At 44.1% G+C, this 24,402-nt stretch overlaps 1 protein-coding gene across 1 annotated transcript in view; it reads right to left on the bottom strand.

The window, feature by feature from the left end:
- The window catches only part of CNKSR3 (CNKSR family member 3), a 90,921-nt gene extending 77,091 nt beyond the window's left edge, over nucleotides 1–13,830 (bottom strand). The window contains exon 1 of the mRNA XM_012810117.2: nucleotides 13,297–13,830. Coding sequence (XP_012665571.1) covers nucleotides 13,297–13,348 — 52 coding nt within the window. The 5' untranslated portion in view covers nucleotides 13,349–13,830. The remainder of the gene's footprint in view (nucleotides 1–13,296) is intronic.
- Nucleotides 13,831–24,402: the final 10,572 nt, after the last annotated feature.

Genomic DNA, 24,402 nt, shown 5'->3' with positions numbered 1-24,402 from the left:
TGCTAGCAATTTGGGTGGCCAAGTCAAAAGGATTGCTTGCTCAGGAGTTCAAGACCAGCCTGGGCAGCATAGTGAGACCCTGTCTCTACAAATAAAATTTAAAATTAGCCTGGCATGGTGGTGCGTGTCTGTGGTCCCAGCTACTCAAGAAGCTGAGGCAGGAGGATCACTTGAGCCCAGGAGTTCAAGGTTACAATGAGCCATGATGGTGCCAATCTTGAACAACAGAGCAAGAGCTTGTCTCAAAAAAAAAAAAAGTAAATAAAAATAAATAAAAAGGTTGAACTAAAAACCTAATGGAAGCTGAGCCAAATATCATCTATAACGAATATACATGTAAGAGTATATATTTATGTATGTGCATAAATGGATAATCTATATACCCACATACATATTTACGTACATACAGAGGGTGTCAGAAAAATGTATAAACACCAGGCGTGTGGCTCATACTCATAATCCTAACACTCTGGGAGACTGAGACCATGAATTGCTTGAGCTCAGGAGGGCCAGACTAGCCTGAGCAAGAGCAAGACGCCATCTCTACTAGCTGAGCTTTGTGGCGGGCACCTGTTGTCCCAGCTACTTGAGAGCCTGAGGCAAGAGGATCACTCAAGCCCAGGAGTTTGAGTTTGGGGTGAGCTAGTATGCCATGGCATTCTACCCAGGGTGACAGAGTGAGACACTGTTTCAACAACAAAAAAAGTATATAAATTGTAAGGAAGGAAAAACCTGTATTAAAATTATAATACTCAAGCCCCACTTGACTTCTGCAATAACAAGAGATACAACATACAAGATAATAAATGTTATCAGTATATATTGAGTATTACAATTTTAATAACAGTTTTTCCTCCTTACAATGTGTATACATTTTGTAAGTACTCTGTAGAGTCAGTGTACTTACAGAGCAAACTGAAAGGTTAAAATATTCCATAGTCTTTGTTGAAAAGTTGTGTAAATTGTATTTCAGGGTGAGTACTACTCCAGCTTAAGTTCTGAAGCTAATGTTCTTGTTTTTCTTTTGTTTCCCAATTCAGAGCACCATGAAGATTGTAAGAACTTTGACTCAACTGGTAACCAGCACAGAAATTTGGAATACATATCCTGTTTTAAGTGATATATGAAACAGAAACAGCTCCTTTTAGGGGCTAATACTATACAACCGACATGTACAGGTAAACTCAATCCAGAGAAGCCAAATTCTTGCTTTTACACTAAAGAGCAGCTACCCAGTGGTCTGCTGGGTCCATCGGAGCATCAGTATTTCTGGCTAAGCAATACCTGTGTGAAATTACATGTTGCAATTATAGCAATACTTGAGTAAATAGCAAAATGAAATTATTGGTGAAAAAAAAAGGTTTGCCGAACACTTGATGGATTACTATACAGCCAATTTTATTCATATCTTATAGGTGTATTTCTCACCAGGACAAGTAACACAGGACTGTGTCTGTTCACAAAGTGAACTGCAAATTGATCCATAGATAGGTTTTGTCTGGTCTGTGCCAAACAACTTATAAACAGTTTCTAAAAACTGGAAAATGTCATGTGAGAAAAACAAAACAAAAAAATCAAATTTGGAAACTGTATGTCCACGGTCAGCAGAAAGTGAACAATAGATGTGTCTGTGGGTTTGCCACAGTCTCTGCCACTCCCTATTGTATCACAAGACCCCACACTTCATATTCTAGCATCACCTGCCTGGCGCTGTGTGTATCTGAGTTTGCCACTACTGTTGCAAATCTCGTATCAATCCCGCCCCACCCCCAGGGTTCACTTTTGCAGTGTCTTTTTTGTTCTGGATTCCTGGCTTGTGCCAACTGTAGGAGTTCTTGAATTTCATCTGTACGGATCCATCTGTACTGAGGCAGTATTCACCTATTAAGACAAAACAGCTTTTCACCGTGAAATGCAACATATTTGCCACTCTGAGTACTTCTTGTTTCTTCTTCTTCCCCTCACTTCTCTTTGCATCTCCATGCTTTGTGCAAAGCCAAAACCTGAGTGCTGAGTGAGGAATAACAACCACTCCTCTCACAATGGAGTACTTGGATACAGGGTGCTACATTCTACTCCTCTTCAAGGAAGGCCTGGAAATTCCACACAAAACCTAAACAGGTCCCTTCAGACCCATGAAACCCTCCCCTCCTAAGGTGTTTTCCTGGGGCTGAGAACTCAGAAAGAGATAACTATTCACAAAAAGGACACCCTGGGCCTGGGATTGAGCAGCCAACAAGGAACCCACATGGATCATGGCTTTAACTCTGCCCTGCCTCTTCTGTGGAAAGGACTCTTACAACCCGAGGTGCATTAACTCCTCCACTTAAAATGTCACAATGGTCCTACTGGAAAAACTTTCCCTCCTAATCATTGTGTATTAGCCAATTGTCAGCAGGAATTACAGGGACAGTCTGCTTTATGTCATTTATTTCCAAACACTCCACACGAGGGGTATAGGCCAGTAGTTCTCCAATTTTAGATTATACCCCAGATGCCTAAGGGACCTCTTTACCAGCTTCCTGGGTCCCACCCTCAGAGTTTTTGATTCTGCAGGTCTCTATGTTCCCAGATGATACAGATGTGGACAAGGTAGGTTCAAGAACAGTGATCATAAGACATTGGGAGGCACCACATATAAGTGGTTGGGAAAAAACCTTTAAGAAACCTGTTTAAAGAACTCAGGAGTCAGGTGCAACAGTCACACATTTATAGGTGCTCATTAAGTTACCCTATGCCATGGTGCCAGTCAACCCCTGTTTGGATTCCAGTAAGAATGAAGAATTTCTCCACCTCCACAAAAGGCCTTTCTTTATAGATCAGCTTTATGTAGACTTCTTAAATATGGCTGAGGAGTGCTTAGAATCAAACCACTTTATACCATATGTCTCCAGACATCTTATTAGAAAGGAGTATTTATGCTTTTTAAACACTTATTCCTAACAATTTTAAGCTTTAGTGTAGACAGAGTCACTTTCACAAATGCTACCCACAGCTGTGTCATCTGCTCATGGTTAGTTTAAGACTGCAGTTAGAATCTGTGTTAAGATGGTGCTGACAACTTTAACAGGTGTTACATGAAGTCTGGTCCACCCTACACATTAAGCTAGTTTTCCTCTCCTTCAAAGACCATATTCCATCTATTATTTTGACTTGATTCTCTTGAAGAAACTATAACATAAAATTACTCAGCAAACATGCAAGACTGTTGCATTGACGCATATTTGAGTACAGCTGGAGATACAGAAACACAGGCACACACATATTTACTCCCAACCCCCCCAAACCGAATTTCCCCTCTCTGCAAATCTCCAAAAATAGGAAATAGAATGTTTCCTTTCACTAAAAGCTTTTCCTCAGGAAGGCATGATTCAGACAGTCACAATCACTGCCTTTTCTGATAGATAACACGTAGGGGCTTTCCTCTGACGGAGCTAACGGCCTCCTTAAAGGAGGCCACACAGCTGGGCGTGTAGAGTAGGATAAAGTTTCCAGGTTATTCTAACATCAGCCTACCCACCTTCAATCCCCTCTCCCACTCACTCCTCCTCCCTCTTGATAAGGGACTCATTAAGCTTCATGTCCAGCTCTTACTGAAAATTTCTCAAAATACCATCAATTCAAACAAAACTATGCTAGCTATATCTTCTAAAGCAAAAATTAGGACAGTGTGTCAATAGAGCAAAATATTTTTTTTCTTTTTTTTTTTTTTTTGAGACAGTCTCACTGTGTCGCCCTTGGTCGGGTGCTATGGCATCACAGCTCACAGCAACCTCCAACTCTTAGGCTTAAGCGATTCTCTTGCCTCAGCCTCCCAAGTAGCTGGGACTACAGGCACCTGCCACAATGCCTGGCTGTTTTTTTGTTGCAGTTGTCACTGTTATTTAGCTGGCCCAGACTGGGTTCGAACCTGCCATCCCTGGTGTATGTGGTTGACACCCTAACCACTGAGCTACGGGCACCAAGCCAAAGAGCAAAATATTTTAAATCAGATCTACAAGAGTCATTATGCAAAGTTTTGAGGTATGTGAAACTCGAGAAACATAAAATCCACACAGATAGAAACAAATGAAGCCCTCCCAGCAATGCCAAAAATCCAGGCTCAAAACTCGCACAGGTGAATCAGAAAGGACGCTGTCCACTGTGTCTCTTGGAAATGAAATAATGGACCATACCAGTCTGTCTCAAAACTTTGACAGTGGCTGACATATCAGTTCCTTTACTCAAACACTCTAGAAGTTTTCACACAGAAAGCTTTCTCGTTTTTACAACCTATTCACACGCAGTCTAAGGAACTGCTGTGCTCCAATAAACACAGCCACGTTTGCCCTTCTGATCTCAGGTTAAAAACTGTTCAATCAGCCATTTGATGTCAAAGAAAACAAACTAGGCTAAGTCCACTTGCACAAAAACCCTATTCATAGATGAATAAACAGCTTCAGAAACTGTAGCTCCAGCAAAATGAGCCAGGAAAGAACAATGATGTGAACAAGCCATGTGAATGTGAAAAGGCAGAGGGCTCCCTAGTTTAACGTCCATCAAACATGGGGAGTGGAACCAGAGTGAGGGGACAGGGCAGAGCTCTAAGCCCTAGTGGGAGGGGACGGACAGCCCAATTTCAGATCTAATTTTAAAATCACTGGGATCCTCAAAGTTATCAGTGAACCAACTGTATCTAGAACTTGGCTCCACCAAGGCTGGAGCCATGAACATCTACGCCCAAGACCCCATCATCTCCAATGACTGCAGAGCCTTCCGGCTGACTTTCTGAACACATTTCTGCCCCAAGAAACTAGAAGGACCTTTCAAGAAACTGATACAATAATGCCTCCCTGCCTTTCATCACAGTAAGAAAAAACTGTCATCATTTGCCCATGACTGTGAGCCCCTCCACCATCTGGCCTGTGTCTGTGTTCCTTCCTCTCCACCCACCACCCTCATTCTTCATGCTTCTGCTGCACCTGCCTTCCTCAAACACGCCAAGCTCATTCACACCTCGGGTCCTTTGCACAAGCTGTTCCCTCTCCTACAAAGCTCTTCTCTCAAATTTTCTGATAGCTGGGCCCTTGCTGCCATTAATGCCCAAACGTCCTCTTCTCAGAAAGCCTTCTCTGCACCTGGCCCCTCCTCACCTGTCTGCTTTACTCTTCTCTTTATGCTTATCAGTAGATGTCTTCTTGTTCATCTATCATGTTAGTGGGGCTGGTGTCTGCCACCTCCTGCCCTCCAGTCTACCACATTAAACCAGGGACCTAGATGGATTTTCTAGAACCTGTAATATCTGGGACTTAGTAGTTACTCTGCAATTATTTGTTGAACAAATGAAACTCTACCTCTTTTTACTATAGGGTGAAATCTATCATAAAAAGAAAGTATTTTCAAAGAGCTAATGCTAAACCTTTCTATGACATGGTCTTCCTGTACGGACCTGTAAGGTCCTCAAAAGCAGTGAGGAGAACAACTCCAAGAAAAAAATGAAAAGCCAGATGATGGAGCTGATTTAACCTGCCCCCCACATACCAACAGAAGGGAGGATGGAATTGCATAAATGATTAGTAAGCAAGTGGAAAGTGACAATCAGCCTCAACAGTGTTAAATACTTAAATAAAAATAGTCCAACTGTACCCCCAGGTACAAAAATTAGGACAGTCTGTCAATACAACCAAATATTTGCTATTATCGATCATTAATAATATGTGTATGAACACTTACACGTCATACATTGTGTAAAATGCCTTCCCTATATTATCTCTCTCTGAATTCTAACTAAAATCCTGGGAGTTGTGATTATCAGTCTCATTTCACATCTGAGAAACCTGTATAAAGATAGGCTTAGAGAAGGTAAGTTACTTACCTAAGCTTTCAAACAGCTAGTGTCAGACACAGAATTAGAATTCAGTTCTCTTTCATTCCAAAGCCTACATATCACTCACCAGAACTGCCTAACCTTCTCTCCCAAAGCAGTTAACATGAATAAACTCTGAAAAATCAAAGACAATCAGGAAATGGGGCCAGAAAAAAATTGCAAGTGCTGTTTAAGAAAATTAAGTGTACAGCTCTGCATCTGTAGGACAGTGGTTAACAGCACTGGCCAAGTGCACCATGGGTGGTGGGTTTAAACCAAGTCCAGGCCAGCTAAACAATGACAACTGCAACAGAAAAATAGCAGGGTGTTGTGGGCACCTATGGTCCCAGCTGTTTAGGAGGCTGAGGTAAGAGAATCACTTAAGCCCAAGAGTTTGAGGTTGCTGTGAGCTGTGACACCACAGCACTCTACCAAGGGCAACATAGTGAGACTCTGTCTCAAAAAGAAGAAGAAGAAGAAGAAGAAAATTAAGTGTATGTGTGCGTGTGTGTGTGTGTGTGCACGTATATGATTCTACCCAACAGAAATGCCATTTGTATCATACAGACAGGAAATTTGGAATGTGACACTCAAAAATAAAAATTAGATGAAGAGAATCCAAAAGAGAAATTATTCATTGTATTGCTTTGTTGCATTCAGAAACAACACAATCAGCTAACTACAATAAAATAAATAACTGGTAACAAGTGTCCCAAATGCTAAAAGATGAAGTTCAACAAATCTAGGTCCCTGAATAAACTTGCCCAAATAAAAGAAAATGAGCGACGTGCCCTGTGATTGTAAATCCTAAAGCAATGATCAGGAAGGACGACAGCTCCTGGAAGTTGCCCTTTCTCACCCTTGCTGCTTAGGAGGGACCTGTACCTTTAGCTAAAGGTACAACTGAAACTGGACCAACAACAGGACAGAAACTTGGGGGGTTGGTCGCCGCACCCGGCCTCTGGACTTTGCACAGCTCCTTTCACTTCCCAAAGCCACCTCAGTCTGTCTGCAATGGGGACGTGCCTTCCCTGTGCCTCTCCAGGTTTGTAGAGTCAAATGAGAACAAACGGGGAAGTGCTCTGCAGAGCGCCTGTAAATAAAACCCGACTGAGGCAGTGCCTGTGACTCAAGGAGTACAGTGCCGGCCCCATATACCGGAGGGGGCAGGTTCGAACCTGGCCCTGGCCAAAAACTGCAAAAAAAATAATAAATAAATAAATAAAACCCGACCGAGTCATTAAAGGCTAAACCAGTGATAAGACTCCAGAAATAGCATGAAGGAGAGTAAGAAAGGGAAAGCGAGGCAGATAAGAACACCAGTGTCCCAGAGCTAGAACACATCAGGCCAGGAAGGGTCAGAGGAGAGGCAGTGCCACCAGGGAGGCATGACAGACGAGAGGGACCCTCACAGTTCCATGCAGGAGGCAGATGCAGAAAGAGTATCTGAAGGGTGAGGCTCAACGCAGCCTCCCAATCTCCACAGGTCCAGGATGGAGACACTCCAGCCTTGGCACAACACTTACTTTCAAATTTTGAGACCACTGACCATCCCGCAACTCCCTCCTCACTACCTGTGTTAAAGAATTTTTTTAAAAAGCTGCTATGAGAACGCTTCAAGTCCCTAGGATTAGGTATGAACTCTCAGGGGAAATGTTTCATTTAGTTTGCTAATTACCTGATGCTGTTGCTAGGCGGTGCTTAGAAACACAAGGATACACCCTAGTATTGCTTTGTTTTTTTTAATTAGTGGACAAGTCAAGCAACCTCAAACTAAATATCATTACTCCAGAAAGTAAATAAAATAGTTATTAAGTACATGTCAGATCAGAGAACCTGATGCCACCATGGCAGACCTACCAGCCAAGTTCACAAATGTGTCTACAGCCATGTGCTAGAACAGTACTTCTCAAACAGAAGGGTGCATGAATGACCAGGGGGATCTGGTTAAAACGCACATTCTGACTCAGCAGAACCAAACTTCCGCACCTCTAACAAGCCCCCAGGCGATGCTGATGCTCCAGGTGCCAGACAGGAGCCAGCTGTCAACAGCAAAAGCCATCCTGATACCGTGCTCCCTGGAAGTCCAGATAGTATTTAGAAAAAAAAGAAGAAGAAGAAGAAGCAGAGGAAATATGGTTTGAACTTATTACTGGTTAGAGGCATTTATCACTCAGCTAATCAAGAACCCTCCCGATTAGCTGCAATTTCTGCCCTGGATTCTTTGACCGGTTGGCAAACGGCAGAGAAATATCTTTGGCATTAACAGATGCCCCTGGATGGTAGGAATCCAAGTTATGACAGACCTGACTGTCAGAGAGAAGAGTTTATGTCCTGGAGCTATAGGATAAAGGAAGAGAAGCAGCAATAAAAATGAGGAGTAAAAATTTATTGAGAGTTTACATAAGATCAAACAGAGCAGGACTGGTGTGCACCAAGTCTGGCTGCCCACGCTCTCAGCCTCTGAGCTCCACTGCCAGGTGCAAGTCATGGGGTGACACCCGACCCTGAAAAGACCACCACTCACAAATATGAGGCCCTGAGCAAATCCTCCCTCTCTGCCTCAGTTTCCTTAAAATGGGCTAGTCATGGGGTTTTCAGGAATTAAACGGGGGGACCTAAATCACTCATGACAGCACCTACCACATCATCGGTGCGTCAATCAACGTTTTCCTGTTTTTTGTAATTAAGGGAATGTTATCACTGGAAGGCAGGAGAGAGAACTGAACCAGGGAGAGAGGGGAACAGAGTTTTTTGACCTATGACCAAATGATAGATCTACAGCTGCTAAAAGAAAAGGAGCTTCCTTTCCAGGGACCACAGAGGCTAAAAGAAAAGTTATAACCTAAATTAGAATGAGGATCACAAAAGGCACAGCCTCCTGGATGGGCCTAACAGCAAGGTGATAGGTTCCAGCCAACCTAAAATGTACCACATCCCTACAGCTAATGTGGAAATACCAGCGTCTCCATGCCCAACAAGTGAGGCACCTTAAGACAGCTGATATGCCAGATACTAATAGACATTACGGGGGAAAGAGCAGCGCCTGCAGCTGGGTAACAGAGTCCCTGGCTCAGACGTCAAGCCAGGAAAGGCCCTCTACTTTCGGTCGGTGATGGAAAACGGGACCTATGCTACCAGCACCAAAATCCAGGGAGACTTGTGTCCTAGGACAAAAGCTAGGTTTTATGGGTATGCTCGCTCATCTACACACTTGTGGGAGGCTGCCCATTCCAGGCTGACCAAAGGCCCAAGGGGAGGACAGGCCTGCTAAGACAAATCAGTCCTCTCCTTGGTGAATACCCTCCCCTATAGCTCGAGGGCAGAAACACAACTTATGGCAGCTGCACCTGACAATAAAACTCATATTTCAATCAGGTTTAGAGAAAAGGGCCTCATATGAGTCAAGGTTTTGACCTGAGAAAAGTTAACAGGAATGAAAATGTAACACTACTTCTAAAACAAGGGTGGAGGTAAGTGGGAAATCGTGACAGATGTTCTACTTTGGAAACTGACCTATGAAAACCCACGTGTAAATTCCTGGGTGTGGCAGACCCTACTGCCCACACTCCAGTATCTATTCTCGCCTTCTTCCTTACTGACCAAAGTCGAATTTTCTTCAGGATGACAAAGTACCCAACTTAAAAAAAAAAAAAATCAAAATGAACTGCAAGGACCAGCCTCCCCTACAGCATGAGGTGACCATGAGACACTTTCAGCAACTGAACATAAGCCATGTCTTTCGGTGGAATTCCTCAAAGAACTCTTTAAAGGGGAAGACTTGCTGCCACCAGCCTTCTGCCTTCTGTAAATCTGCCTCCTCCTGCCTGGAATTGAAAAGCAATACTGGGGTGAGGCAACCACCTTGCACCAAGGCTTTAGGTATGGGATGAACACCACATGCACAGGCACAGCCTAAGCCACGTCCTAGGAGCACCTGAGTAAGACGAGAGGAGCCTGACAGCACCAGAAGGTCCTCCCCTCTGGTTAACCCACCGAGCTTTCTGTTAAGTGCGGCTGACCCTACATGTTATAAAAGATAATTTGCTTTGCAAAAACCTTTACTGAACTGTTTGACTAGCAAGGTGCCACGAACTAGGAACTAATCTGATTTACAAATAACATTCTGAACTGAGCTGAATATGCGGAAGTCATATAGGTACCACATAACTTTCCTCCACTAACATGTATTAATAACGCAGATCATGAGCATCTGAAGATCTATTCACAGATGTGGTGAACTGAGATTCTCAGTGTGGTCTAGGTGTGGCCTTGGGAAGCAGCTCCTAAGAAGATGGAGTGGAGAGAAGCCAAACCACCTTGGCTCAAATGCTCCTCTTCCACCTCCGCTGGGTGACACTGCTGAAAGTGCTTAACCTGCCTGTGACTCAGTTTCCTCAAGTGCAAAACGGAAATAACAGTCCCTACACACAGGGTGGTTGTGCTTATTCAATGTGTTGATGTTTATACTGTGCTTAGACCTGTGCCTGATACACTGCTAATATTCACTGAGGGTCTACTAGTAGTATGAAGAAAAATGGTAAGAGAGTAGCTAAAGATGAATGATAAAATTCAAATGGATTAGTTCAGTCTGTAGACAGCAATTTCTTTCCTAATGCCTGTATCCGTCTAATAGTCGGATAACAGTGACATGGGATCCAACTGTGGACTAGTGCCAGTTTTAGACAGTTTTAAATTTAAGGCCTTCCACAGTGTTGTCACCACCCACCACAGATTCAGGCAATACCAAGAGTAGCAAAGTCTACACCAGGGGGCCTCAAACTTTTTAAACAGGGGGCCAGTTCACTGTCCCTCAGACCGTTAGAGGGCTGGACTGCAGGCCCAGGACAGGCAGGGGTGGCAAATACACCCGGCAGGCTGGATAAATGTCCTCGGCAGGCTGCATGTGGCCTGCGGGCCGTAGTTTGAGGACGCCTGGTCTACACTTATCAGCAGGATGCATTTATAAAATAAAGGTTAGGGAAAGAGATTTGCAAAGACAACTAAAAATAGTCCTATAAGCAAACAAGTTTGCATAAGACAATTGTTTATTAAAAAGTCAATACCTGTGCATCATTACTAGGAGAAATATTCAAGTAAGAAGTCCTGCAATTTGGGAGAAGGTCACCTGTTGGCCTCTAAGAGTTAGCCATACACTTGCTTCCTTTATCATTTTTAGATTCTAACACAGAAAATGCACAGGTCTTTGTATGGGGCTGTACTTCAGGGTCCAAAAGGGCAGGAACATTTCGAATAAAGTTATCCAGTGCTAGCCACAGGTATGTAAGCTAATCCGAGGTACTGAGCCAGCCACAGTCCCTTTTCAGGTCAGTGGAAAACTTTTCCTAGACAAAAGCAATCTCAACTAAGTCATAACATCAAGGCAACTGGATACCAAAATCATGTTTTCATCTGCTCTTCCTTTTAAATGCTAAACAAATAAACAGGATGTGAATTTACACTTCTCCTCTCCCAGTCCCAAGAGGGACAAAGAGAGAGAGAGAGAGAGAGAGACAAATCTTGAGGGTGTGAAGATCTCACTCCATGATGTTTCTGTGTGCCTGCGACCACTTTTCTGGTTGTACATTATCAAGTAGGCAGGCAGGGTGCAGGAAAGCCACCGTGATAAGCTGTAACCCTTTTCCTACTCCAGGGCAGTAATAACGGACAGAAATATAATGTGAGCCACGTGTAATTTTAAATTTTCTAGAAGCCATATTTATTTCAGAAGGTAAAAATAATCAGTTGAATTTTAGTAGTATGTTTTATTTAAACTAGTATGCCCAAAACTCTTTTTCTTATATCAAGTCTTCACATGCCATGTGTATCTGACACTTGCAGCAGGTCACTGGCCACACTGCAAAGGCCCACGAGCTACCCGCTTATTGAACAGAGAGGCTCTAGAGGTCAAGAGTTGCTGAAATTATCAGCGTCTCAAGTAGCCCCTCTCACGGACATACAGGTGAAAGAGATCATGAACTCACTCTCAGCAAGCTGTCAGCCTGGGGAATTTATTAGGACTTTGAATGAGGGAACACACCTCATTTCAAAGGCATTTATAGCTGATGTTTTCTACCAAGCACTGGCAATGCTATTTACTCTTTACCCAGGCAAACCTAGTCAACCATGCACAAGTATTTGTGGCTTACATCTTTCTTTTTATGTAAGAGTCCAGGAATTTCTGGTCACTTGACAACCCCCTTCTCAAGGAGAGTGTATTACTCTTTTCCCTGATCCCACAGCAGCAGGAAATAGTCAAACATACCCACTGACATCCCACCCACCTAGGACATCCCATTCCACGTGGGCCATGAGTAAGTCACAGGCAAGAGAAATGAGATGCAGAGATGATCAGTTTTCATTATGCTGCAGGCATGGGTGGGACGGTTTGAAAGATGACCTGATCTTACCAGCATTACCTACCTCCCAGGCTTACTGTGGGTGACCAAGGGCAGTAACAGAGAGAGAGCTCTTAGCAAACTGTAAACGCTATACAAGTCTAGTATTATTGAGAAAGAACATCATTCCTCACCTGGAAGAGCAGACAGAAAAAAGAATAGTAACTTGAAACAGAGATATTCGGGGGGGGGTGGGGGTGGAGTTTAGGGGAACCCAGGAAAATCCATTGGTTGTTCTAGTAGATTCTAGAGTCATCTTGGAAGACTATATAGAGGACGGGGTAGCCCCTAACTCTTAGGAAACAGTAAAAAGCCAGGACAAAGCTACCCCGCTCAACCGCCCATTTCTCCCCACCTGGCTGCTCTCTTCATCCCACATACTGTATGAATCAAAACAGTTGTTCCAAATAGATTTCTCCTTCCCAGCGCTTAAATGCGGCCTGAAGACCCAGCGCCACCGGGGGTACTGGCGCCTCCCAGGAGTCCTGGCCCGACGCTTCTTGCTGGCAAAAACGCCCCGGTGTTGGCTCGGCTGTTGTGCTGGCCTGTTGCCTTCTCCAACAAAAACAGACAGGAGCGGCGAACCGCCCGAGTCGCCCTTTACCTGTCCAACCGCCCGGTCACGCCTGCGGACTGCTCTGGGCAGGAGGCATTTACGAGGTCCGGCGAGAGTCACCCACACAAAGGCGCCTTGTGCCGGCGCGCTGGGGTGGCCAAGTCGCCGGGCACCGCACCCGGGCAGGGCAGGGAGGGCGCCCCCCGCCCAGGGTCCCGAGATCCGCATCCCCAGCCCTCACCCTTCACTGAAAAGGTCACCCTTACCCCGGTTTAAAGATCGGGCTCCCTTAGGCTTGCCACACCCGCACCCCCGAAAGGAAAAGCTCGGAGCAGGCAAAAGATGGGGCGCACAGGCCACCCGACATAAGTTTGCATTGTCGCCACGCAGCGCTCTAGAGGCTCTGGCCGCAGGAAGGGTTTCACACCCTTCCCCATCTCCCCGCCCGTCCCTCCCGGGGGCTGGAGGAGTCTGGGGCTCCCCAAGGCCCCCCTCACCTCTAGTCCAGTCCACCACTTGTTTGGGGGTCCACCTGGTCACGGGTTCCATGGTAAGTGGCTTCGCTCCCCGCTGGGCTTCCGAGGTGAAGTGCCGCTGCCTGCGCCCCAGAGCCCCTTCCCGAGAGGGCGCGCCCCGCGGCCTGTCCCCTGCGCTCCGGAGCGACTCAGTCAAGGCTGCATGGCCGCGGTCAGCGGGTCACCCCAGCGCGGCTCCGCGTGGGGAGTGCGGCCCTCTCGCCGGCACACGGGACAGCTGTGCGGCTCCTCCAGCTGCCACCGTCCAGCTGCAGTTCCTCCTCCTTCCTCCGGGCACAGCTGCTGCTCCCGGGCGACAGCAGCTGCAGGCACGCGGGATGCGACCCCAAAGCCTCTGGGCTGGGCTCGGCGCGGGAGCCTGGCTGCCGGGGACCACTTCCCCCGCTCTCCCGACGCGCGACCGGCTCCTCCTCTCGGCGGCGCGCTCTCCCCGGTCCCCGCTCCGCGTGCGCCGGCGTCCCGGAGCCTTCCCGCCTCAGGTCCCACCTCCTGCGCCGCCCTCCCGGGCCGCCCTGGCAGGAACGAGCGCAGAGCGTGCGCGCTCGGGTTACAAAGTTTCTGCTGCGGGCGTCGCTAACTGAATAAAAGAGGGGGCGGGACCTGGGACCTGGGTGAAACTCGTGGGAGGGGGCGGGTCCCGAAACCGGCGACTCCGGTTACTTTCTCTCTTTACCCGGGCGGGCGCAACCCGGCGCGGCCCGGGCCCAGCTTTCCTTTGCAGAGGCGGGTTGCAGACCGCGCTGCGCCCGGCAGAGCCCCGCGGAGCCCCGCGGAGCCCCGCGGCCCGGGAGAGGCCCTGGCCTTGCTGGTGGCGGAACAGCCTGTCTCCGCGAGAGCAGCAGTGCTCTGGGGAGGAAAGTAGGGTCTGCACGTCCTGTTCATCTTAAATGCTTTGTATCTCGACATCGCTCTGCCATAAAGCCAGCATTTGAAGGTCCTTAAAGTAGAATAGTTTTATTTCATTTGTATTTGGGACGAAGCAGTAACTATGTAAGTCACTCTGTTTTATTGATCACAGTAGATTGGTAGCTTTTAGCGTTATATTTTGCCATATTATAATTTCATATTTGCAGAGTGAGCTAATGCTCCTTTGGATTAGTCATTAACCATGAGGGGAAAGTTGTTAGGCAGCCAAAACAACAACAACAACAACAAAAACATGTGCACGATTTCAGCGCCTGACGGGGGTTGCGGGTATCCACATTCTCGGGACTCAGCCTGGGGCCCGCGTTAACGCTGAGCTGGGAAACCTAAATTCGAATGTCTGCCTCTTTTTCCAGCTCTATCTTTATCAGCAACCTCTACCTCCCACTTTTGCTTAGAGATTCCTTTGGCACTTAATGATTCTGACTTTCAAGTATGGTTATTTACTTACGTCTTCCTCTGGGAGACTGTTAACCCTCTGAGGGTAGAGCCTACTTGGTATCCTAAGAGCTTTCTGTCCTCCCTGCCACCTAGGATGTAGCACTCAGTGCCGAGTCAAAGGCAGTGGTACTTATTTATTCATTAAATAAACATCTGTGCATGCCTCCTATGTGTCAGCCGCGGCATTCACCCGATACTGGTTGAATTTGTGCAACTTGTACTACTTACCCAGGTCTGTTAGGCTGCGTGTTTTTAGAAAATGGCTAGCAGGCAGCCCAAGCATCTGTCGTAGAGAGTGTGATGATCCACAGCACCCAAGCACAAGAAATATTAAAGAAAGTAGGGCAGGCTTGGCCTTGGTGCTCACCTATAATCCCAGCAATTTGGGAGGCAGAAGAGAGAGGATCTTTGAAGCCAGGAGTTCAAGACCAGCCTGCCAGCTTGGGCAATATTGCAAGACTCAGACACTACCAACAACAAAAAAAATTAAAGGAAAAATAAAGCAAAATCACACTAGACCCACCTGCCATTCAAATTATCTGTAGAACTATGGAATATAAAGATATGTGGCTATCAAATATAGTGATTTTTCTAAGCAAAAATGATTAGCAAACCAAGAAAGTTGGCAAATGATAAAATTCTTGGTAGAGTAGTTGTCTTTTATAAAAAATGACTTTTTAAGCCTAATAACATACATCATTAACTATCTTTATAGCAGTAAGCAGAGAGGACCTTGGCGAATGTTCACTGGAAAACGTTGCCAATCTTATCCACACCTGTAGTTTCAGCAATCACTGTATGTTTTGTCGTCTTTGATTATGATTAGGGTGACCATATAATTTATCTTCAAATCAAAATACCCCTGAATGTGAAAGGGGTCGCTATCAATAATTGCCCTGGAATACCGTGAATAATATAGTTCCCATAATTAGGAAGAAAAGTCAAATGTTCATGATTTTTGCCATAGAATTTTGCTTGGTGTTTTCAAAATGTTTAGAAATTCATTTGTATTAGTCTTTTCTAGAGAATTAAGCTAAATTTCTGGAAGCGAAACAAGAGCTTGCAAAACTTCATCCCACTGAGTCAACACACTATCTATACTGGTTACAAAAATACAGGATACTAGAGAGAAAGGCCAGGCTAAGATCTCTAACCCGGAAGACCAATTAACTATCTTAATGAATTAGAGTTCTGTTTACACTTCAAGTCCTGAAGGCTAATTACTATTTAAATAAGGCCCTTCTACCTTAATTACAGTCATTAGCATGTGAAAGTTTTCGGGAGGCCTACCATCTCCAAATGCAAACTTGAGGACAAAGCCACTGATGGCATAGAATACAGACAGGATCTTAGGCGAATAATTTCGAAAATTATACATACAACGATCATTTGTAAATATGCTAACTTTTCTTCTCTGCTGGCTGATATCTGTGCTTGTAAGTTTACATTTTATATGTGTATATATTCCCAAACTGTACCAATCTCATCTTCGGAACTCTTCATTTGCACCCTGATGCTTACTGCGTTCTTTGCACATGCAAGGAGTTGCATAAGTCTTTTTTTAATTGAATTGAATGTGTAGAAACAGAACCAGATCTAGAGTTCTCTTTCCAGCTCCTTCATTTTTCTGACTTTGAATCTCCTTGCACATCTAGGTCATTTATTCAGTCAACAAAATATGTAGTAAGTACTTGCAGGAAACTAGGCTCTAGGAGAATTCAGAAATAAATGCTGAGTAGGCTTTCGAGATCAAAGGCATCATGTGACGTGGATGTTCTTCTGTGGTCTTTAATCAGAGGAAAGTGCCCTGGCAAATAAGCCCAGGCCAGGGAGTTTCAAGGATCAATGTGATATTAACATTTGGAGCTAGTCTAAAATTTGTTTTTATTACTTGAGAACAGGAGTTGGAGAATTTTTTAGTGGTTATTACTATAATGTGTTTGATAAATACAAAAGGAGCAAAATAAGCAAACTTTTAGACTTTTTAATCTGTAAAGACTCAGTCTCCTTTCTCAGTTCAAAGCAACGTTTTCCATAATTAAAGAAAAAAATCTAACTCCAAATATTCAATTTGTCTCACAATCTAAGACCCCCTTTCTTGACTACTGCTTTCCATCACATTGCTTTTTTAATATTTATAGAACATTCAAAACTACTTAATATTTTCCCACATATAATTGCCTCAGATATGTCTCATGTTATCTTTTATCTTGAAAGATACCCAACCATTCTGCAAGTTGCTGTCTGGAAAATATCCTATAGTTACAGCCAAGAATTTTTGTTTAAATTGTTGTTGACTCTTAACACTACTCAGTGATACGCATTCTTATCTGGGACATTACCTCACTGCAAAGTCATCACTGCTTAAATCATGCAGGCTGCTGCTGATCTTGCCTCTCATCCAGTCGCCTTGGATCTGAATTCTTCACACCATAGTAATGTAGTTATCACCCCAAATACTCCAGGTTCCCTATCAGACAATGCAAGCAGTAGAGTCCCCAAACTTTGCTTTTTATTTTACCAGTGCTGCCTCACTTATTCAAGTGCTTTTGATCATTCAGGGATGTAACTAAGTCATCCCACAGTAGGAAAGCTGATACCTGGGTTTCTTTTATTGAGCCCTATGTGTAACTCCAAGATCTATGTCAATTGGTTAAATATTCAAATGTCTCCCCTATTTTAAATCATACTTGGAGAAGATGATTAAACTGTTCTAATAAAAAAGAGAAAGACTGACACTGTCAGATTCTGTTTTCAAGAATGTATAGCTGTAGTTTCGAAGTTGTTAGTTGAGGCAATACTCCCCAAAGAGTTGATCTTCCTTATCCTGAAGTGCTGAGCCAGCTAACAAAGGAGCATGCTATACACAAAGAAGGAACAATCAACCCCGCATTTTCCCCCATGCTACTTTTCTTCTAGCTATCAAGTTACAGAGTATCCAAAAAGAACAGAATGCCATTTGTACCAGTTGTTCTTGAAGTTTCAATCTACCTTTATGGGACTCATAATCTCTGAACAAGTAAATATAATACTAAGTGTTTATGACTTAGTGATTTTCATTGTAAACATAAGTTACATGTCCATAATGACAAAGTCACTCTGAACCTCAAAATAAAGCAAGAAGTAAATTAGGCTAAGTAAATTTTAACATTAGAAATAAAATACAAATTTAAGTTTCTTAAACACACTAAGTTAAAATATTTTTTAAATCTCTACGGTGTTAAGAAAGAAACATTTGCATGAAAACAACTGTTCATATATTGTTTTATCTTTTTCTAACTTGAGTTTGGCATAACAGAAAAATATTTCATAATGCCATTTCAAATCAAATAGAAATACAGTAGAAGCTCCCTAGCTGACCACCTGCCTACGTTGACCACACCCTAAGTTGACCTAATTTTCATAGACTGGACATGCACCACATGTGTGTATCAGTACAGTGGGCCTAGTTCCTTATGTTGACCACCTCAGTATGTTCACCAGTTTGTTACAGTCCCTCGGGTGGTCAACTTGCAGAGGTTCTACTGAATAAACCCAAATGCTCCAGACTATAATTAAATGGCTTTAATGAACTTTGAGTCAAAGTTGTTTACGCTTCCCTTACTTGGCTGCAATTGCATACAGAGGAAGAAAAGGCCTTCTAGTCCAGCCTAGGGCGATTTAAATTCTGCAGCCTCCACTAACCAACACATTCAGATTTTTACTAAAGGAACATTTTTGTTTCCCATTTGGGATCCTTAGACATGTGAGCCTGTAACAGGAACCTATTCCTTAATTTTCCACAACTAGCCCCTTGCTTTTGGAAATACTATAATCATTTGGGATGGGGGAGAGGTGGAAAGAAAAAGAACATCTCGGAAAAGCAGGAAGTATTTCAGTCTACTTCAACATCAAAAGGGAAAGGATGAAAATTTGTACAAAATTTGTACAAAATTTGTACAAAAATTTGTACAATCAGCACTTCCTGCACGGAGTCGGACGAGTCCATAGGATTTTGAGAGCACTCCCGAAGGTCTAATTGAACAGGAAAACTCACACTTGCTGCCAAAAAGTCACCAAAATGGTTGTCAAAACCCCCAATCAGCTCACAAATGTAACAACAGTAATTGTTTTAGGGTACTTATTTTAATATATATGCATTCCATTCTAGGAAAAAAAAAAAACCCAGATCAAATCCTTTTTTCCATTTCAATTCCGTGTAAGTTTTGCTTTTAATGATAGATTTTATTCATTCCTTTTCCACTTTTTCTCCTGTGCTTAGTCCCAGAGAAGCAGCAAATGGGGAGGAGGGTGGACTCTGGAAGCCAGAGGAGCCTCAGTTTAGGGACCAACAGAAAGCCCTTTTGGTGGTTAAACCAATGTTACCTGCGTCCCAGGAAATCCTTGCTGCTGGTGGAAACCAAAGAAAGACCTGAACAGCACCAGGAAGTGAAGCCCACAGGGATTATATCCCCAGAGGGTGCCAGAGAGGGGCCGTCCAGATGGAAGAAGGGGTAAGAACCAGAGAAATGCAAATACAACGCTCACCTCACCTGGGAGACCAGGCCCTGCAGTGGAGGCAGCAAAGGCCAAGCTGCCCTGGCACCACTCCTCTCCCAGAGTCACTTCCTCTTCCTCGGTGTTCACGTCCTCCTGTGAGGTCACTTCACCACTACTGAGATGCTGGACTAAGATATCCCTGTTCTCAGAAAATTTGTGTTTTAAAGAGGAAAAACCTTGAGATTCCAGCCATCATCCCAATCTCTTCCCCCCATCTAAAATTAGCCTTGACGGTTCGGCACCTGTGGCTCAAGTGGCTAAGGCGCCAGCCACATACACCTGAGCTGGCGGGTTCAAATCCAGCCTGGGCCTGCCAAACAATGATAGCTGCAACCAAAAAATAGCCAGGCATTGTGGTGGGCACCTGTGGTCCCAGCTACTTGGGAGGCAGAGGCAGGAGACTCACTTGAGCCCAGGATTTGGAGGTTGCTGTGAGCTGTGATGCCATGGCACTCTACCCAGGGCAACAGCTTGAGGCTCTGTCTCACAAAATAAATAAATAAATAAAATAAAATAAAATTAGCCCTGAGCAAGTGAGCCCCTTGGGGAGACACGTATGTACTGTATGCGTCTCCTATATGTGTATGGTACGTAGCACATGCTGTATAGTGAGGTGTGGGGTCCAAAGGAACATCAAGGAGCTTCCTAGCTCTAAAATTCTCTTGTCCCCATACTGAGATACCAGCTGTTGAGGGCAGCCGAGGAAGAAAGCAATTTTGAATGAGTGATCTGAACAATTCCCCTTTAATTTCATTGGATTTTTTATAGAGAATTTTTTATAATTTATATTGTTTCGTTCTGTAGCTCTCATTCCTTTTTATTTTTTCTCATATGAAAACATGAAACAAAATGACATCTAATTAAATTACTATTTTACAAAGACTGAAGATCCAAAATCTGTGGTTTTATTTTTTCCAGAATAATGCACTGGGTTCCGGTAGCTCTGCCCACATCCCTTCACCCAGTAAGGATTTAGCAAATAATTTCATCTTTCTGGAGTCAGACCCATATTGTCTACAATGTCTTTCCCAGTCCTATTGTCTTAAATTTAACCTTTGTAATTCAACTTCACTTTTTTTTTTTTTTTTTTTTTTTGACACAGAGTCTCACTCTGTCACTCTGGGGTTGAGTGTGTGGTGTCATAGCTCACAGCAACTTCAAATGCTTGGCTCGAGCAATCCTCCTGCCTCAGCTTCCTGAGTAGCTAAGATTCCAGGTGTCCACCACAACATCTGCCTAATTTTTCTATTCTTAGTAGAGACAGGGTCTCACTCTTGCTCAGGCTGGTCTCAAACTCCTGAACTCAAGTGATCCGCCAGCCTCTGCCTCCCAAACATTATTTGTCAATCAGCATAAATACTCATACATCGCAGGGGTCCTCAAACTTTTTAAACAGGGGGCCAGTTCACTGTCCCACAGACCGTTGGAGGGCCAGACTGTGGGCCCCTGGATGAGTCAGCTGCTAACCAGGACAGGCAGCGGCAGCAAAAACCCCCGGTGGGCTGGACAATGTCCTAGGCGGGCCGCATGTGGCCCATGGGCCATAGTTTGAGGATGCTTGATCTAAGGTATGCCTCTTTTCACCCAAAACTAATTCTTGCTGTGTAAAATACTAGATCTTTCTGAGACAAGCAGCTGCCATCAGTCAGAAAGGTCGCTGATACTCCGCATGCTGACGGCCCCACGGGGGCTCTCCTCCTCCCCGTTTCTCTTTAATATCTGGCTCCATCCACAGCATCTTCTATTTAGGGCAGGATCCAGTAGGGATAAAATCTCAGCAGAACTAACAAGGTCTGAAACTTGACCATCTTCTGTGAGGTTTTTTCCCTCTTCTTCTAATAGCATTTGTCTCTGCTGTTGCTTATTGAGAATAATTCAAGGAACTACATTCTCTTCAGTTACTAATTAATCCACTAAGAAACTTAAAAGCCTTTCCTTCTGGGCAAAAGGAGCCTTATGTGGTTGACAAGAGTCCTTTATCCCAAAAGGTCCAGAGGCTAAATCACTGTCAACCTCCAATAGAGCTGCCTACTTTAAAAGACTCCCTAACGCTTCTTATGGAAGAGAAGAGGAAGTGGAGCCCTGGAGAAAAGTCAAGCGTAATGAATTCTAGATTCACCATGTAAGGCATTAAGGGATAAACTCTGTAGCGGTTATCACTTGTGGGCCACAAAAGAAGAGTCCCTTATCTGTTTCAGTCAAGTAGAAAAATACTATTGCCGAGTAGCCAAAGAATTATTCCTTCACCCACATCTTCATATATGTTATTGATAACCTGTGAACAGTCACGCACAGTCACCTGCCAGGTTCTGGGACTAGATTGTAGCCAACCAAAATTTTAAATTTTCATTTCCTCTTCCCACATTGATGTACAGCTATCCAGAGTGGGCTGTACAGACCACCAGACTACCAGAGTGTCTGTATTATGTACAGCTATCCAGAGTGAGCTGTATTTCTGGAGACTACAGATGCTCCATCAAACTTAACTGATTTGGGACTCAGAGGGGATTTTTTGAACTGAAAATGAAAATTGCGTGTATTTATGGTGTACGATGTATCACTCTGCTAGATGCGTACACTGAGGGATGGCCAGCTCAAGCTAACATGGGTTTTTATTTTTACCCTTGGACAATGTAATTCCACTCACCAGTCATTCAGGCAAATCATGTTCAGTACAAATGTGAAGTAATAATAAGTGATCTTAAATTCATCAACTAATTTCCAAAATGAAAAAGAAAAATCTCGAATATTTTTATTAAGGGAACTCTAAATAATGGTGACAGCTTAGTAGCAACCAAAGTAATAAGTAAAGCCCAAGACATCTACATCTTAATAATTCTTTGTCCAATACAAATAAATAATAAAAGAACAGATATAAAATGAGACATGGCCAGGTGTGATGGCTCACACCTATAATCCTAACACTCTCAGGAGTTCAAGACCAGCCTGAGGAAGAGTGGGACCTCATCTCTACCAAAAATAGAAAAATTTAGCGGGACCTGGTGGCTCACGCCTGTGGCCCCAGCTACTCAGGAGGCTGAAGTAAGAGAATTACCTGAGCCTAAGCGTTTGAGATTGCAGTGAGCTATGATGATGTGACAGCACTCTAGCTAGGGTGACAGAGTGAAATGCTGCCTCAAAAAATACAAAATAAAAAAACAAGGAATAACCAGGCAGTAGAGACGAACAAACAGTAGGAATAAAATGATGTGTACATAATTGAAAAGTCCCTGATGCACATCCTTTAACTTGTCTTTAAATGTATCAGAGTAACTATAGTGGTTTTAAAATACATCTGCAAATTCTCTGATAGCTCCCCTTCAAGAAATAGAGCCTCATTCCCACCCCTGGAGCGTGTGGCCTGCTTCTAACAGAGGATGGCAGAAGTTGCAAAGGCGCCAGCCACGTACACCTAAGGTGGCGGGTTCGAATCCCCAGCCCGGACCCGCCAAACAACAATGACGGCTGCAACCAAAAAATAGCCGGGCGTTGTGGCGGGCGCCTGTGGTCCCAGCTACTTGGGAGGCGGAGGCAGGAGACTGGCTTGAGCTCAGGAGTTGGAGGTTGCTGTGAGCTGTAATGCCATGGCACTCTGCCCAGGGGGACAGCTTGAGGCTCTGTCTCAAAAAAAAAAAAATAATAAAGGCCATTGCAGCTTCTGCCTGTCTATCTCTTGAATTGCACCACTATAAAGAAAGGCAGCCTCCATGTTGTGAGGACACTCAAGCAGCCCTGTGGGGAGGGCCATGTGGTAAGCCACTGAGGCCTTCTGTCAATGACCAGAGCTCCCTTGAAAGTAATCCTTCAAGCCCAGTCCAGCTGTCATGACTGCAGCCCTGGCCAACACCTTGACGGCAACATATGGAAGACTCTGAGCTGCTCCATCCAGCTCAGCTGCTCCTGACTCACAGAAATGAGGTGAGAAAATAAACCTTCACTGTTTTAACTGCTAAGTTTAGGGTCAGTATGTGCCAATAGATAACCAATATAAAATATTTTACCTTTTTCTACATTCAGATTTCTATCATTGAAATATATGTCACTACCTCTAACATTATTGATTAATATATCCATTATTGATCCCGTTACAATGTCAGCAGCATGAAAGTTTCTGTGTTTTATTTAGTGCCGTACACATACAATGAAACATAGTGCTGTATACATGTTTTTGAATTTATAAATCCTTTGAAGAATTTGCTGTACTTTGTATCAGATAAAAAATGTGGAGGGAATGGCTCAGAGCCTATGCTCAGTGGTTAGGGCAGCAACCATATGCACCAGGGCTGGTGGGTTCTAACCCGGCCGTGGCCTGCTAAACAGCAGTGACAACAACAACAACAACAACAACAAATAGCCAGGCCTTGTGGTGGGCACCTTAGTCCCAGCTACTTGGGAGGCTGAGACAAGAGAATGGCTTAAGCCCACGTGAGCTGTAACACCAGGGCCCTCTACCGATGGTGACATAGTGAGACTCATGTGGAGGGTAAAAATCTTTTTAGACTAACTTTTCATCAATAGACTTCAACAAAGCAGCAAAAATGGTACTATTTGAGTCGAGATGTGGAATACCCTTTTAATATTGAGATAATTTTATTTTGTAGATAGAGGAGTGAAATCTATTTGTTGACAAAAGGAAGAGGCTCAACGGGAAATAAAATTCTACAATTTCTCCACATGCTATTGGGTTAACAAAGATGAGAAGAGCCAGAACTATAAAAAAACAAACAATAACCCAAACGATCACCACACACACACACACCCCCCCCAGAATCTGGTGGGGAAGAACGGACAGAAACGTCTCTGAACCTCTGATTAACTCTATCGATGACTTGTGAATGCCAAGGGGCCGGAACGTGAGTACAATGTAGTGAGTCTTCTGAGCGCCAAAACAAACAGAGCAGTGTTCATTTTCCACACGGACAGAGCCGCTGCTTTCCTGTGTGTGCCGCAGAGCAGATAGGTCCGTGTGTTTTCTTTGTTTCAGCTGCTTTCCTATTTGCATCTGAAGACCCATCTAATCAATCTAATTATTTTCCACCCTGTCCCACAGAATCCCCTACTAAAGTGATTCTTTATTCAAGCAGTTCACTTCCTCTGTGCTCTTCTGTGGCCGTCATTGTGTCTTTTTACATTCTTCGTACTCGCCAGGCATTGAAGAAATGC

The sequence above is a fragment of the Otolemur garnettii genome, unplaced genomic scaffold (genome assembly GCF_000181295.1).
Source record: "Otolemur garnettii isolate 467f Iridium unplaced genomic scaffold, OtoGar3 scaffold00126, whole genome shotgun sequence".
Taxonomy (NCBI): Eukaryota; Metazoa; Chordata; class Mammalia; order Primates; family Galagidae; genus Otolemur; species Otolemur garnettii.
This window is presented reverse-complemented; position numbering and strand designations above follow the sequence as displayed.